Source organism: Gymnoscopelus braueri, assembly GCF_963280865.1.
Source record: "Gymnoscopelus braueri genome assembly, chromosome: 20".
In the NCBI taxonomy this organism is placed as follows: Eukaryota; Metazoa; Chordata; class Actinopteri; order Myctophiformes; family Myctophidae; genus Gymnoscopelus; species Gymnoscopelus braueri.
The window spans coordinates 42,042,901-42,058,387 of NC_137622.1; the positions used below are offsets into that span (position 1 = coordinate 42,042,901).

Below are 15,487 nucleotides of genomic sequence, written 5' to 3' on the forward strand. Positions count from 1 at the left end.
ATGCACTGGTTTCCTGTTTGGCCAGGAACTACCGCAACGGTTTCCTGTTTGGCCAGGAACTACCGCGCTAATAACAAAAAGGAACCTCACGCTGATTTTAAGAGAATGTAGGATTGTAAGATCGAAAAAGAACAGAAAAAGAAAGCACAGCTCATGGTAACTAATGCTCCACTGGCTAAGAGAAACGATCCGCGGATAGTATAAAACAATTAAAAGAACGCTTTTTGAAACGCTTCCGGCTTCCGGTGAAAACAAATGGAATTCTGGGTAATCGAGGACTACGGAAATTGTATGCAGTGACGGTAGTGACCAGCAGAGGTTGCTAAAAATCGTTATTTGTGAATCTGCATTGTACAACTTTAAGTAAAACATTTGAGTACTTTTGCCACCACTGGACTGCAGGTCAGCACGTATCAACGTCTAAGACGGATGAGATTGTAAAACACAGAGAATTCTTTGTGAATCTGAACTGTAAAACGAGAAGATATTTCACATTTTGACAGAGTTTAATCACCAGCTCTGAGTGCAAAGACAATTCATAACACAGGAAATAAAGACAGTTAAGAGACAGAAAAGACAGTTCTCAAAATGTTCATGTCAAGGACCCCCTAATATGTATTTGTCCGTGGACCCCCTTGCCATCTGAAAATATGTTGTGCCAGGGACCCCCAAGTCCGCACAGGTTGTGTCAAGGCATCAAGTTGTGAGCTTTTATAGGTCGGCTATTTTGCTGGGGGGGGGGGGCCCCGTCGGGGGGGGGGTCCCCGGACCCCACTTTGAGAACCACTGTTCCATGTCTTCCATGAGAAGAATGTGGTCTGATGAGAGAAGACGTCACCAGACTGGACACAAGGTCACAGCGAAGCCCCTCCAAGGAATGTGAACTATAGCTAGGACATTGGTTCTCAAAGTGGGGTCCCGGGACCCCCGGGCGTCCTAAAGGGGGTTCCAGGGGGCCACCTGCAAAATGTGTTAACATAGCATCACAATAATGTTATCCTTTTATACTTTGGCTATTCAAAAATAGCAGTGAGTGCCGCACTATGAGCTTGTAGATCTGCAATTCTTTTTAAATCGTGAAAATTTGTGCAAACCTTTGAATATGTATATATTTATTTAAGCAAACATTTGTAACTCAAATCTTTGCGTCTGGGGCTCCCTGGAACAAAATATTTTGAGATGGGGGGGTCCACGGTCAAATACATATCATTTTGGGGGTCCTTGACATGGAAAAGTTTTGAGCACCACTGAGCTAGGACACTGTTTCTCAACCGAGGGTTCTGGAACCACCACTGTAACTCTGAGGGACTTCAAATTGATTCACAGTTTGATTAAAGCAACGAGTGCATGGACATGCTGTGTACATACAGTATACTGAACCAACTAAAGCTCTAAATGGAACGAGGTTCTGTTAAAAAAATATTGTGGGTTCTTTCAAAATAAATAAAATATATATTTTTTAACTATTACAAGCTATATGCATACATGTCTAGCCTTTTGGCAGGTGCAACATATACTGTATAACACAGTGTATATGTATTTAAAAAAAAACATTCTGAATGCAACAAAAAGATCACTACACTTTAATTGGCATCAGGATTGCTGTTATGAAGAGCGAAACGTCTACAATTAAAGGCAAGCATATAGTGATCAGCTGCAGTATTGCAAAGAAAAGAAAAGAGCATTTCAATATATAACCTGTTTGGGTTCCATGTATACCATTTTCTATACGCCCTGTCTGTGTACATCATTATGTGCAATAATCAATATGTATGTATTTATACTATCTGTGTCAATCTTCTTTCCTATACTCTCGCCTATGGTTATGGAGTGTGTGTGGGTCATGACCAAAAGAATAAGATGGCAGATAGGCCTACAATCGGCCCGAAATTATGTTTCTCAGACGGGCGGCTGGCCTCTAATTACATTTAAATTTTGAGGTATCTTTACTTTACTGGAGTATTTCCAATTTTCAGTACTTTTACTTCTACTCCACTACATCCCAGAGGCAAATATTATACTTTTACTCCACTACAATTATTTGAAAACTGTAGTTACTTTGTAGATTTTGATAATTATTACAAAAACATACAGTAACCACTTCAGCCCTATATACATTTCAGCCCATTTCAGCCCTATATACATTTCAGCCCTTTTCAGCCCATTTCAGCCCTATATACATTTCGGCCATTTGAAAATAGCCGATCTACAAGCTCACAATGCGCTGCGATGCGACGCATTGTGAGCTTGTAGATCTGCCATCAAAAGATTTTAATACATTTTAGACATTTGAAAACTTGTGAAATGGGATAATGAGTACTTTCTACTTTTGGTACTTTAAGTACATTTTTGTACCAAAACATCTGCACTGTTACTCAAGTAAATTTTTAATTCCGGACTTTTACTTGTAACAGACTATTTCTAGATTGCAGTATTGATACTTTTACTTAAAGGGATATTCACTTTCAAAAAAACTTTGGGTCATTATATGGTCTACTCAGGCTTTTGTGAGCCCCCCAGACAGTTTTTAAGTTGCTTGATTCAGTCTTTAGATATTTGATATTCATTTTATCAGATACACCCCCTTCCTATACAAACCCATTGTAACTTCAAACTCCATTTTTAACATGTTAGATTCATCAAAAACACCCGTCCTTGGTTCTGGTGACTCACCCTGCCCTCCTAATGCGTGAGGGGGCCGTGTTTTTTCGATTACTTTTTTCATTTATTTTTAATATTTATTTTGGAAAATGAAGAAAATTAATTACAATAAAAAAAATATATAAAATAAATGAAAAAAGTAATTGAAAAAACACGCCCCCCTCATGTATTAGGAGGGCAGGGTGAGTCACCAGAACCAAGGACAGGTGTTTTTGATGAATCTAACATGTTAAAAATGGAGTTTGAATTTATAAGGCGTGTCTGATAAAATGAATATCAAATATTTAAATACTGAATCAAGCAACTTAAAAACGGTCTGGGGGGCTCACAAAAGCCTGAGTAGACCATACAATGACCCAACGTTTTTTTTAAAGTGAAATATCCCTTTAAGTGAAAAATGTGACAAAAAAATGTTTCCACCACAGGAAGATGGATGGATGGTATAGGAAGAGAGCAACTGTATAGAATAATGTTAGGTTCCAGGACCTCTTTTGGTACAGTAGGTGTATGCTCACAGTAGCTTGCGCTGTTAAAGATAACAGGAACATTTTACAAAAAACAAACATTGCTTTAAGGAAAAACATAATTTTTAAAGTTTACATTATTAAGACTTAAAAAGGGTTTAGCTGGGTATTTAAAAAAACATTCTGTTTCACATTTTGAGTGTAAATACACTGTTCTGTTTACCTTTAAAGGTGCTGTTCTGTAATTAGCTGTGTGGGTTTAAAGGAGCACCACACCCATTTTCAACCTAGCCTCGGTCCCAGCCTCACTCATCTGCGAAAAGAAGAGCCTGGTCACGACCTAAAGCAGCGAGTGTCTAGGAAGTCCTGAGTGGATAGGATTTCCGTCGTTACGCGTTTCCCCCGGAAACGGTATTTTTTTGACCAATCACAACACTCGTTTCATTCACGGAGAATGTTAACAGATTTGTAAAGCATCAACGTTGTTTCCTTGGGCGGTACTTCAGTCAAATTCAACCGTTTCCGGTTGTCACTTCCTAGACAACCAACAGCCCAGGTCTTGCCCAGCGTGTTTTCAACCTCATCTTCATATAATTGGTCCTTACTGATGCTCACTATAAGATGGTGCAATTTCCGTCTACTCGCGTCTCACTGGTGGGCTACGGACAGTTCAGAAACCTGCCTACCAGTGACATCATCGACGGGGATACCAATTAAGCAAAAATAAACTACAGCTTTTCTCTTCCAGGAAAGTTAGCCTGCTGCAATAGAAGCCATTGTTCTTGCATCAATAAAGCATGAAAATCTTGTTGCAAATTTTGATTTAGTTTTAGTCATATTTTAGTCACCTGAAATGTTTGAGTTTTTGTCTAGTTTTAGTCGACTAAATATCATATTAGATTATAGTCGACTAAATCTACAGTTGATTTAGTCGACTAAAATGTATTTTGGCGGTTCCTTGATGGCGTCATAATGGCTGATTTTACACTTGGTTGCATGCCGAAAATAGCCGATCTACAAGCTCACAACGCGTTGCAGCGTGGCGCGTTGTGAGCTTGTAGATCTGCTATTTTCAGAGCGCAACCAAACATAAAATGACGTGTCTTTTAGTTCTACTGGATCTCTTCTCCACTAGATCCCTCACTAACATTTTAGTTTAGTTTTTATTTGTTGATGAAATTGTCAATATATTTAGTCTCAGTTTTAGTCATCGTAGCTTAGTTTTTATTTCGTTTTTATTTATTTTTCGTCAGTGAAAAAAGGTAGTCGACGAACAGTCAAACACAGTCGTTTTAGTCGACGAAATTAACACCGGTGCCATCTCATAATGAGCATTAGTGAGGACCAATTACATGGAGATAGGCTGAAAATGGGCGTAGTGCCCCTCAAACAACAATCATCATGACGTCTCAGTGGGTTTTAGTGGTTGGTTGGCGGTCCGTTGAAAACAACACTCGGGGTCTATGTCCTCGTCGGGTCGGCCTTTGGCCTCGACCTCCGTAACGTTGGACAATTGTCTGCTGAACGCAAAGTTCTCCTCCGTGACGTCGGAGAAAGTTCTGCCGTGAAACGCAAAGTTGTCGGGGAGCTCGGGGCGGCTCAGGCGTCTCCAGAACTCCTCGGTGGTGAAGTAGTACATGAGGGGGTCCAGGGTGGAGTTGAGGCTGGCCAGGCACAGCGTGATGGGGTGACAGCGCAGCACCAGGTTCCGGAGCGAGCAGCTGCCCAGGGCGCCCGCCTTCTCCATGAAGTCCAGGGGCATGGTGACGTGGTAGGGGGCGAAGCACACCAGGAACACCACCGCACAGCTCAGCACCATCCTCAGCGCCCGACGTTTCTCCCCCTGGTCCTGTTTGGCACAATAATGATATTACATCATTCATAATTATCATCAGTAACCAAGTGTGAAACCGAACTGCTATGATCTGGTATCACCCAAATCTACAAAGGTGGGAAAGTTCTCATTCTACTGCTCTGCCACCAAAATGTGGAATGCCTTGACACCATCCATTACAGCAGGGATGATGCAACATTGATGATGGAGAGGGACACTATATTTCCACACTCACTCCAGGGGGCCACGTTGCATATTGTTGCTGTCGGGCAGAAACCACAACTGAGCGACTTGAATATAAAGTTAAGACTTGTTAAAGCATTTTCCGCCAATTGATTGAATTTTCTACAAGTACAATGTCTTGTGAAATGTGATATATATAAACCATATGACATTATAAACTACTACAAGTCACACTGTTTCAGCTGGAAGTGAGATTCCCCATTCTAGTGAATGAGGCAGCCTAGAAGGGCGGAGCCAAAGAGTACACTGACCGTATGTCACTGATCACATGACCCCAACAATCAATTATCCAGTTCTAGGCACCATAGATTACATAGATAGGCAACATTTCTTATTTCCACACAACAGCTCTAAGGTATATTATGACATGGTTCAATGTCGAAAATGAGTGGTATTCCCCTTTAACCCATTAAGAACATTTTTAGATTTGAGCTAAAAAGCATTATTTTACACTTTGGCTAGTCAAAAATAGCAGATCTACAAGTGCCGCGCTATGAGCTTGTAGATCTGCAATTTTTGAGAAATCGTGAAAATGTGTGCAAATCTTTGAATATACATGTTTTTAAAGCGATAATTTGTAACTCAAATCTTTGCCTCTGGGGGGTCCCTGGAACAAAATAATTTTAGATGGGGGTCCGCAACCAAATACAAATCATTTTGGGGGTCCTTGACATGAAAAAGTTTGAGAGCCACTGATACAGTAACATAAGTGGTTAATGGGTTAAGTAAAATATCTTGAGTACTTCTTCCACCACTGCCGACGGTCCCTGTACGTAACGTACCTGCACGGCGCCCGGTCTGTGCTCCCGGAGGCTGGCGGCGGTCAGATAGGTGCAGGCCACCACCAGCACCAGAGGAACCACGAAGCCCAGCAGCTCGGCGGTGACCAGCAGGGTCCAGGCGGTCGGGGAGCTGACCGAGGCCATGGGCAGCTCCGAGAAGCACACCGCCTGCTGCTGCTGCTGCTCCGAGGAGGAGGCGTTGTTCACCTCCTCCCGGCTGACGTTGGCCAGGGAGGAGGAGGAGGAGGAGGAGGATGAGGAGGAGGTGATGGGGTCCGGGGTGTTCATGGGGGGGTTCCTGAGGAGGGGGAACGGCAGACAGCCCAGACACACCAGCAGCCAGCCCACGGCACAGATACACATGTCTCCTTTCCTCTTGGACGAGTTGTACCTGCCATAATATTTGTTTTTCTTTGCATAATCGTCATAATTATTTCCATTCATCTGTATGTATGAATGAATTATATTATTTAAAGGACAAGACCGGTTTGGTAGAGGTTTGGGTTGTGTAGTTATATTGCCATGATGTAACTCCAAAGGTGGACAAGAAATCAAAAATAATTGCTCCATTGATTAGAAATTGATAATTTAAAATATGCTCCTCATTGACTTACATTGTACGGTAAAACTGCTCTCAAAGTCACACTTTTAGCACGTAAACAAACACAAACAAAGTTGATTCAGACAATATAGACAACTTGCAGACAACTCTTGTTGCTTTTGCTATTTGTATTAAGAAGAAAAACGGGACTGGTTCCGCATATCCGGATCCGGATCTTCAAATAGTAAAATCTGCAGGAAGTTGATATTTTTATTTTAAAAGATTACAGCACTGGTTTGGTGATGTTCTATTTTGTCTGAATCAGCATTGTTTGTGTTTGTTTACGTATTAAAAGAGTGACCTTTTCAGCATACAATGTAAGTCAATGAGGGGCATACTGTATTTTGAATTATCAATTTCTAATCAATGGAGCGATTATTTTTGATTTCTAACTCACCTTTACAGTTACATCATGGCAAGGTAAATACACAACCCAAACCTCTACCAAAGTGGTCTTGCCCTTTAAGTGTCATGCCACCTCGTGGCCCATCCCTCATGGGATTATAATAGAATCATATAATCATGTAATCATTATATGACACCTTTTCAGACATAACAATATGCAAAAGTACATTTGTTGATACAAACAATGGTTACCGGTATTACTGATCACATACAACAGGGGTGCCCACACTTTTTTAACTTGAGTTCTACTATTGAAATTGCCAGCTCAAGGTGATCTACCACTCGCGCGTGCATGAGTGGTAGGCATGGTGGTAGGCATGGTGGGCGAAATTTGCGCGGTTTTGGGTGGATTATTATTTTTTTTTCTGGTTTTTGGTTGGTTTTTGTTAGTTTCTTTTCCGTTACTTTATTTCGGTTTTAGGGTTAGGGTCAGGATTAGGTTATTTAATTATTATTTTTGCCTGATTTTACCGATTTATTATAAAAAAAAATGTAATTCATTCATTTTATTTACCAACCAACAAATAATTATTATCCCATTAATGAAAATACTTAAACATTTACCTATGGGGGCTAAATAACAACATTAAAGGCGGTTACACACCAGCGAATATGCGAATATAGGCCTACGCAAAATTCGGACTCGTTCCGAATAATTAAAAGACGCTTTTTTCGCTCCGCGAAACTGGTGTGGAAGCTTGCATTGACTTTATAAGGTTTTTAAAAAAAGACGTATTATTCGCATGAAAGAAATTGCCCCGGTGTGTAAGGGGCGATAACCTTAAGGCATTAGGACTGTTTCAATATTTTTCCTGGCGCCCCCCCATTTAGTGCCGCGCCACCGTTTTCTGCCACAGCGCCACCTAGAGCCTGGAAAAAAAAAAAAAAAAAAAAAAAACTTTTTTTATTTTTTTTTTTATTTTTTTCAGGGGCATTGCAGGTGGTCTACCTGCGCAGCCTCTGCGGTCTACTGGTCGATCGCGATCGACGTAATGGGCACCCCTGACATACAACATAGATACAAACAGAACAAAGCAAAATAAAAACATAAGGTACATAATATCCCCTAGTGGCTGTACAAGGCCTTTTTTTCCTCAGGTCCCAGGCTTTCTCTAAGTAGTTTTCCAGTTTAAATATGTATTTTTCAAATAAACAGTCAATAAGTTGTGAGTCATTGATATCCACAACCCTGTATGGGTGACCGGAGTCCCTCAAGGCTCTATCCTAGTCTCTTCTCTGTTTTCCGTTATTGTGGGGAAAGCTTTAGCTGAAAAAAGACGATCAACAAGCTCACAGCGCTTATCGTTTATTTTGTATTTTTATTGGTACCAGTCATTGTAAATAATTCCTGTGTATATGAAAGTTATTTATACTAACTAGACCATACCCGTGGGGGGGGGATATGCGCACATGATTTGGCAACCCGGGAGCCAGCGAACACAAAAACGCTAATAAACAGCTGACATTTGGGGAAAGCGAAAAACAGGCTTCGCAAATGCAGATCAATTGCTCCAGCCACTGAGGAGAACCGGGCAGAAGAGATTTTGGCCTCACCACCCGCACAGAGCTTTGTCGAATTACAGGAGGATATCGTCTCTGTGCAATTTTGTTTTCTTTTTTACAAAGCCTAAAAGGAAATGTAATTTTGATTTCTATGTTCCATGTATGTTCAATGGACCCCCAAAAAAATACAATTAAATCGTTATTTGCAATCATTTGTACAGCTAAATGAGTGGACCCTCCATTTGCATACCTGAGCGGCCTCATGATGAGCTCACAGCGCCGTACGCTCACACACACCAGGAAGTAGATGGAGGCGTACATGTTGACGTACTTCAGGTAGAAGCACAGCATGCACAGAGGATGGCCGAACGGCCAGCTGTGGTTCAGGTAGTAGTAGATCCTCAGAGGAAGAGACAGGACCTGAGGATGCAAGGAAACATGTGAACTAAATGGAACTGATCCTCAGAGGAAGAGACAGGACCTGAGGATGCAAGGAAACATGTGAACTAAATGGAACTGATCCTCACGGTGCGTTTTAACAGCGGGCGATTCAGGATAGTATTTTCCGGAAGTGCATTATATGTCTATGAGAGCCGGCAACTACTGGCGATAGGGCGAAGTGGGCGGGGGGGCGATGAAAGATGGATTTTCGTGGATGGATCTTTTGGACGATGTCGCCCGGCGATCGCCCGAGAGTCGCCCGCTGTTAAAACGTACTGTCAGAGGAAGAGACAGGACCTGAGGATGCAAGGAAACATGTCAGTGGTGGTAATAAGTAAAAGTATCAATACTGCAATGCAGAAATACTCAGATACTACAATCCAGAATTCAAAATGTACTTGAGTAAAAGTACAAAAGTATAGGTATCAAAATGTACTGAAAGGTAAAAGTACTCATTGTGCAGAACTTGTGTCCCATTTCACAAGTTCAAAATGTTTTTCTTTGAACATAGCAGATCTACAAGCTCACAATGCGTCGCATCGCGACACAATGTGAGCTTGTAGATCGGCTAATTTCAAATGGCTGAAATATATAGGGCTGAAGTGGTTAATGTATGCTTTGTAATAATAATCAAAATCTACTTATTGTAGTGGAGTAAAAAGTATAATATTTGCCTCTGAGATGTAGTGGAGTAGAAGTAAAACAATTTGACAATTGGATATACTCCAGTAAAGTAAAAGTTCCTCAAAATTATACTTAAGTACAGTACTTGAGTAAATGTACTTAGTTACTTTACACCACTGCAAACACGTTAACTAATGGAACTGATCCTCAGAGGAAGAGACAGAACCTGAGGATGGAAGGAAACATGTTCGCTAAGACTTTATATTAAGGTTGGGTCTATAATGCATTATAACCACATTTTTTAATGCATTATAATGCACTTATAAGGCAACAGGAAGTTACATTTTTTATTTTAAAAAAAGTACTGGGTTTGGTGATGTTCTATATTGTCTGAATCAACTTTGTTTGCATTTGTTTATGTGATACAAGAGTGACTTTGAGAGCTGTTTAGGAGTCAATGAGGAGCATATTCTGAATTATCAATTTCTAATCACTGGAGCAATTATTTTTGAGTTATTGTCCACCTTTCTTTGGAGTTGCATCATGGCAAGGTGACTACACAACCCAAACCTCTACCAAAGCGGTCTTGCCTTTTAAAGTGAAGACAGTGTGCAGGATTTCTTTTGTCCTGTCTGGTGCATTGACTGCCTGCTCCAATACGCACCTGTCCTTTGGAGTAGGTGTTGCAAAAGGACCTTTTTAACTACTGTAACTTAACCCATTAAAGCCGGGAAAGCACCTGTGTCATTTTAGATTTGTATTATATATATATATATATATATATATATATATATATATATATATATATATATATATATATATATATATATATATATATATATATATATACACATATATATATATATATATATATATATATATATACATACAAGGCATTTGTAGAATCGGCTTGCAGGTCTTGATGAATGAGTTTAAAAAGTAGTAAAATAAAATATCAGATCTACAAGCTCATCAGAGATGAAGGAGCATCATCCTCTCACCTGCATGAGGTCGGCCACGGCCAGGTTCATCATGAAGATCACCGCCTTCTTGGTCTCCTTGACGTAGATGCGGAACACCCAGAGCGCCAGCACGTTACCCAGCAGCCCCGGCGCCATGATGACGCTGTAGACGATGGCATATACCTGGTGCAGTGTTGATTTAGTTTGAGTCATATTTTAGTCATCTGAAATGTTTAACTTTTTTTCTAGTTTTAGTCGACTAAAATGTATTCTGGCGGTGCCGTGATGGCGTCGTAATGGCTGATTTTACACTTGGTTGCATGCTGAAAATATTTATTTTCAGAGCGCAACCTAAAGATAAAATGACTTGTCTTTCAGTTCTACTGGATCTCTTCTCCACTAGATCCCTCACTAACATTTTTGTTTAGTTTTTATTTGTTGACAAAATTGTCAATATATTTAGTCTTAGTTTTAGTCATCATAGCTTAGTTTTTATATAGTTTTTGTTAGTGTAAAACGGTAGTCGACGAAATTTTTTTCGTTATAGTTTTAGTCGACGAAATCAACACTGACCTGGTGCTGGTAGCTCTGCAGCTCGTCGTCGCCACTGCAGTTCTGATTGGCTGCGGTCATCTTATAGTGGGCGGGCAGAGCCCCGCCCCCCTCCTCCCCCGTGCGTTTCACCAACCAGCCTTGAAAAGGTTCTGAAAGTGATATATTTTGTTTTGTTAAAAGTAAGTGTTAACTCATTGAGTGCCATTGATGTCTCTGTCATTGGTTCTCGAAGTGGGGTCCGGGTACCCCCAGGGGTCCTTGAGGGAGTTCCAGGGGGTCCCCAGCTAAATGATAGATAGTTAGGAACCAAATGGACCCTTACATGTCCATTTGGTTCCATTTGTACACTCTCAGAGTTAAATTAACATTGATTTTACAATATAAATTGGGGTCCCAGATAAATAAATGCCATTAAATACGGGTCCGTAGCCTAATGCATGCCAAACTGGGGGTCCTTGAAATTAAAATGGTTGAAAATCACTGCTAGAGCCGTAAAAATCTTCTCTTATGGGGGTCCCTGGCATAACTTTTCAAATGGGGGTCCGCGGGCTAATAAGTGTCAATTTGGGGGTCCTTGACATGAAAAAGTTTCAGAACCACTGGTCTATGTGACGTCATTTAAAACACAACGCTTCACTGCCCTTGACGTCTATAGACGTCAATCTGTGTTTTCAGTGTTTGCGATAGAGGGCGCTCTTCCACAGCCTGTGAGTGATCCTAGGACTTCCGAAGAAGAATACACCCGTAAATAACGTGATCTAAATAGACCCACGCTCTATAGCAATGATTACTATCACAATTTAGAGCTTTACATTTTTAAAAGGATCAATCAAGGACAATTATAATGTATTAAGGCATATTTGGCTTATTAGCCAGGGTTCCACAAAAACCTTTTAGTTTTTTACCCCCAATAAATGTCACTAACCCTACCTTTAAGGACGGCCTCTGTCGCCTCATTGACCAATAGAACAAGAAACAAGGCCACAAGCGGAGCAGACTCAAGAGTCTGGGTTAGTGTTGAGAACGATGAATCTCACTGTCCCTCCCAGACTGATACAGCTCCACTGCTCGTCCACTTAGGCCTTATATCGTGATGACATTCACTCACCAGTATCGCCCAGCCTGTCAGGAAAGACGAGAAAAAAATGTAAATTGTTCCGAAAAATCCAGCAAAGAGGAGAAAGAGGCATCCTGTGTGTGTGTGTGTGCGTGTGCGTGTGCGTGCGTGTGAGTGTGTGTGTCCTGGGCATGACGTTAAACTGCCCCGTTGTAACTACCATCGTCAATGCAGTAGGTGCAGTGGATGCATTTGCAATGTCTGTGGACTATGTAGCTTGCATACTAGAAGGCACTTCTCACCGCTGGAATCTACCAACAGCCGACGCTACCTGACGGCCCCTCCTTCCCGTGAACAGCTACCGGGAAGAGAGGCAATAGACCTGGCGGCCTTCCAGCGTTATGTCCGTCCGCTGTCGAAATAGCAATAGGTGGACATCCAGGCCCATGAGAACAACTACAGAGAGCTCTTTAACACCAAGCAGCAGTGCAAGACTAAGCAGTTTGTTTCCTCTGGTGATCCAGCCAAGGACATTATACCTACGGACTGGTTGTTGGAGGGTTTCGAACAACTTGGGATGCCCAAAGACGAGACAGAAAGGCTGGCAAAGTATTGTGCTGTCTCTGCTGCCATACGTGGCGGAGCCGCCGCTACTTGGAGTGCTGAGTGACATGCTTGTTGTATCATGAGGACAGTTTGTGAATGTAACCTTTACTGCACCTAAAATGTTTGTGTCCCTGTATGCTTACCCTGTGTGTGGACATAAATACATTGTTAAACTGTGTGTGTGTGTGTGTGTGTGTGTGTGTGTGCGTGTGCATGTGTGCCTGTTTGTTTATGTGACAGCGCTCCAGCAGTGTTTATCTTGATGCTTTTTGGCCCAGAGAGAAGCCATCGAGAAGGAACACAAGTTTTGCATTTTGTTTGCTTATATAATTTATACACAGTTTCTACCTGTCCTAGTATGGAGAGGAGAACATGCTATCATACACATCAGTTATTGTTCAGTGCATATCTCACCATCTCTTTCACTTTCTCTCACACACACACACACACACACACACACACACACACACACACACACACACACACACACCACACCACACCACACCACACCACACCACACCACACCACACCACACCACACCACACCACACACACACACACACACACACACACACACACACACTGTGGTTTTGTAGTGTGTTTAGGCAGCATATATGTACACGAGTGTTCAAATAAAAGTACAATATTTACCTCTGAGATGTGTAGTGGAGTAGAAGTAAAAGTACTGAAAATTGGAAATACTCCAGTAAAGTAAAGAAGAGATAGAACTTCTCTAGAAGGGGACGTTATAGAGAAGTGCAGTACTTGAGCTTTTTTCCAAAAATAATTCTGCCCGTCATACTGCGTATATATATTAACACAGTAGAACACACCACAGAGCAGAAGTGAAAATAGCACAGTTACCTAGAAGACCAGACCACAATAACATGGCTGCCCTGCTCAGTTCTAAGTAACAGGAACAAGAGGATGTGCCACCATGGTAAATGCATAGCACGCACATACTGCAGGGTCTGTAAGCAGTGGTGGAAAAAGTACTCAAATGTTTTACTTAAGTTAAGTATCAATACTGCAATGTAGAACTCTGTTACAAGTAAAAGTCCGGAATAAAAAATTTACTTGAGTAAAAGTACCAAAGTATTGGTATGAAAATGTACTTAAAGTGCCAAAAGTAAAAGTACTAAAATGTTTGAAAATAGCAGATCTACAAGCTCACAACGCGTCGCATCGCAACGCGTTGTGAGCTTATAGATCGGCTATTTTCGAATAGCCTAGGTATGAAATAAGGCTAAAGTGGTTAATGTATGTTTTATTATGTAATCATTTATATCTGCAAAGTAACTAGTAACTAAAGTTTTTAAATAATTATAGTGGAGTAAAAGTACAATATTTGCCTCTGAGATGTAGTGGAGTAGAAGTAAAAGTGTTGCCAATTGGAAATACTCCAGTAAAGTAAAAGTACTAGTAAATTTACTTAAGTACAGCACTTGAGTAAATGTACTCCCCTGAGCAAGCAGGCCGGCTCTATTAGCTCAATGGTAAAGATGCCAGCCAGAGCCGTGCGGGAAAAATGCGGGGCCCTGTGCGAACTCCCCCGTCCCCGCGCGCGCGCTTCTTTTTTGGCGGTTTTGGGCGGATATTTCCGAGTTTTTGGTGGTTATTTGCGGTTATTTCTTTTTATAACTCTTAATAAATGTGATTCTGTTCATTTTTTATTTATTTTTTCTCGTTTTTTTGCGGGGCTCCCCCAAGCGCGGGGCCCTGTGCGGCCGCACCGTTCGCACTACCCTTGGTGCGGCCCTGATGCCAGCACTTAAGCAGGAAACCAGGTTCAAATCCGGGGTAGAAGAGGAAAGTTTTCATAGCGCTGCTTTAACTATAGTTACATGAATCCCTCAACTATAGTATGTACAGTATGTTAATATCCACGTCAGATCCAGAGATCAAATTAAGACAAGAATCACTGAACTCTCTATTTAGGATTCTATGCTTTTGTTTTTTTTGTTTTGTTTTTTACAATATTCAAAGAGCAGAGACAGTGACTACAAACAGTATACAGATGATCATATTTTCCCCTCTGATCCACAAATTAAAATTGATAGACGTATCGCGATAAATCGCGGGACGATATATTGGCACTCCCCTAATATATATATGTTTTAAAGCGAACATTTTAAACTCGATCTGTGCTTCTGGGGGGCCCCTGGAACAACAACAAGATGGGGGTCCTCGGCCAAATACATTTTTGGGGGTACTTGACGTGGAAAAGTTGGAGAAGCAAAGATTTGAGTTACAAATGTTACAAAAAAAACGGTTAAAAAAAAATAGCAGATCTACAAGCTCATAGCGTGGCACCGTGCTATATGAGCTTGTATATCTGCTATTTTTGAATAGCCAAATAAATCTTAAAATGACACAGATGCTTTCCCGAATTGAATACCCATTCAATTCTTAATTTCGCCTACAAACAGATCCTGATAGATGTTTACTATCGTAGTGGCTGCTACGTATTTGGCTGGTAAAATGATTTAGCACACACTGTGAGTTTTGGAGCCTTAATTTCGGGCACAGTTGCTGATGACTTAAAAATACATTAGTATATATATTTATTATAATCTATTTAGACACAACGCGTTGTGAACTTGCAGATCGGCTAGTATGTTTTGTGCGACACTATTGTATGACCAAGATTCCATTCATTATTATTATTATTCCATTTATCGAAGAAGAAATGGATAGAATAATCACTAAGAAAATAATGGATAGTTTTAGCTCTACTCTGTACTTGTTCC

At 41.0% G+C, this 15,487-nt stretch overlaps 1 protein-coding gene across 5 annotated transcripts in view; it reads right to left on the reverse strand.

Moving 5' to 3' along the window:
- Positions 1-15,487, reverse strand: part of gpr174 (G protein-coupled receptor 174) — a 99,678-nt gene that overhangs the window by 81,515 nt on the left and 2,676 nt on the right. For 2 of the 5 annotated variants that reach the window (XM_080415318.1, XM_080415316.1), the window contains 6 exons: positions 12,006-12,197; positions 11,094-11,224; positions 10,560-10,703; positions 8,744-8,913; positions 5,985-6,375; positions 2,845-4,974 (listed from right to left, as the gene is read on the reverse strand). In XM_080415318.1, coding sequence (XP_080271444.1) covers positions 4,525-4,974; positions 5,985-6,375; positions 8,744-8,913; positions 10,560-10,703; positions 11,094-11,153 — 1,215 coding nt within the window. In that variant the 5' untranslated portion in view covers positions 11,154-11,224; positions 12,006-12,197 and the 3' untranslated portion in view covers positions 2,845-4,524. Of the gene's footprint in view, positions 1-2,844; positions 4,975-5,984; positions 6,376-8,743; positions 8,914-10,559; positions 10,704-11,093; positions 11,225-12,000; positions 12,198-15,487 lie in introns of those variants that run through there. The other 3 variants (XR_013932200.1, XR_013932199.1, XM_080415317.1) reach the window with 3 other exon arrangements.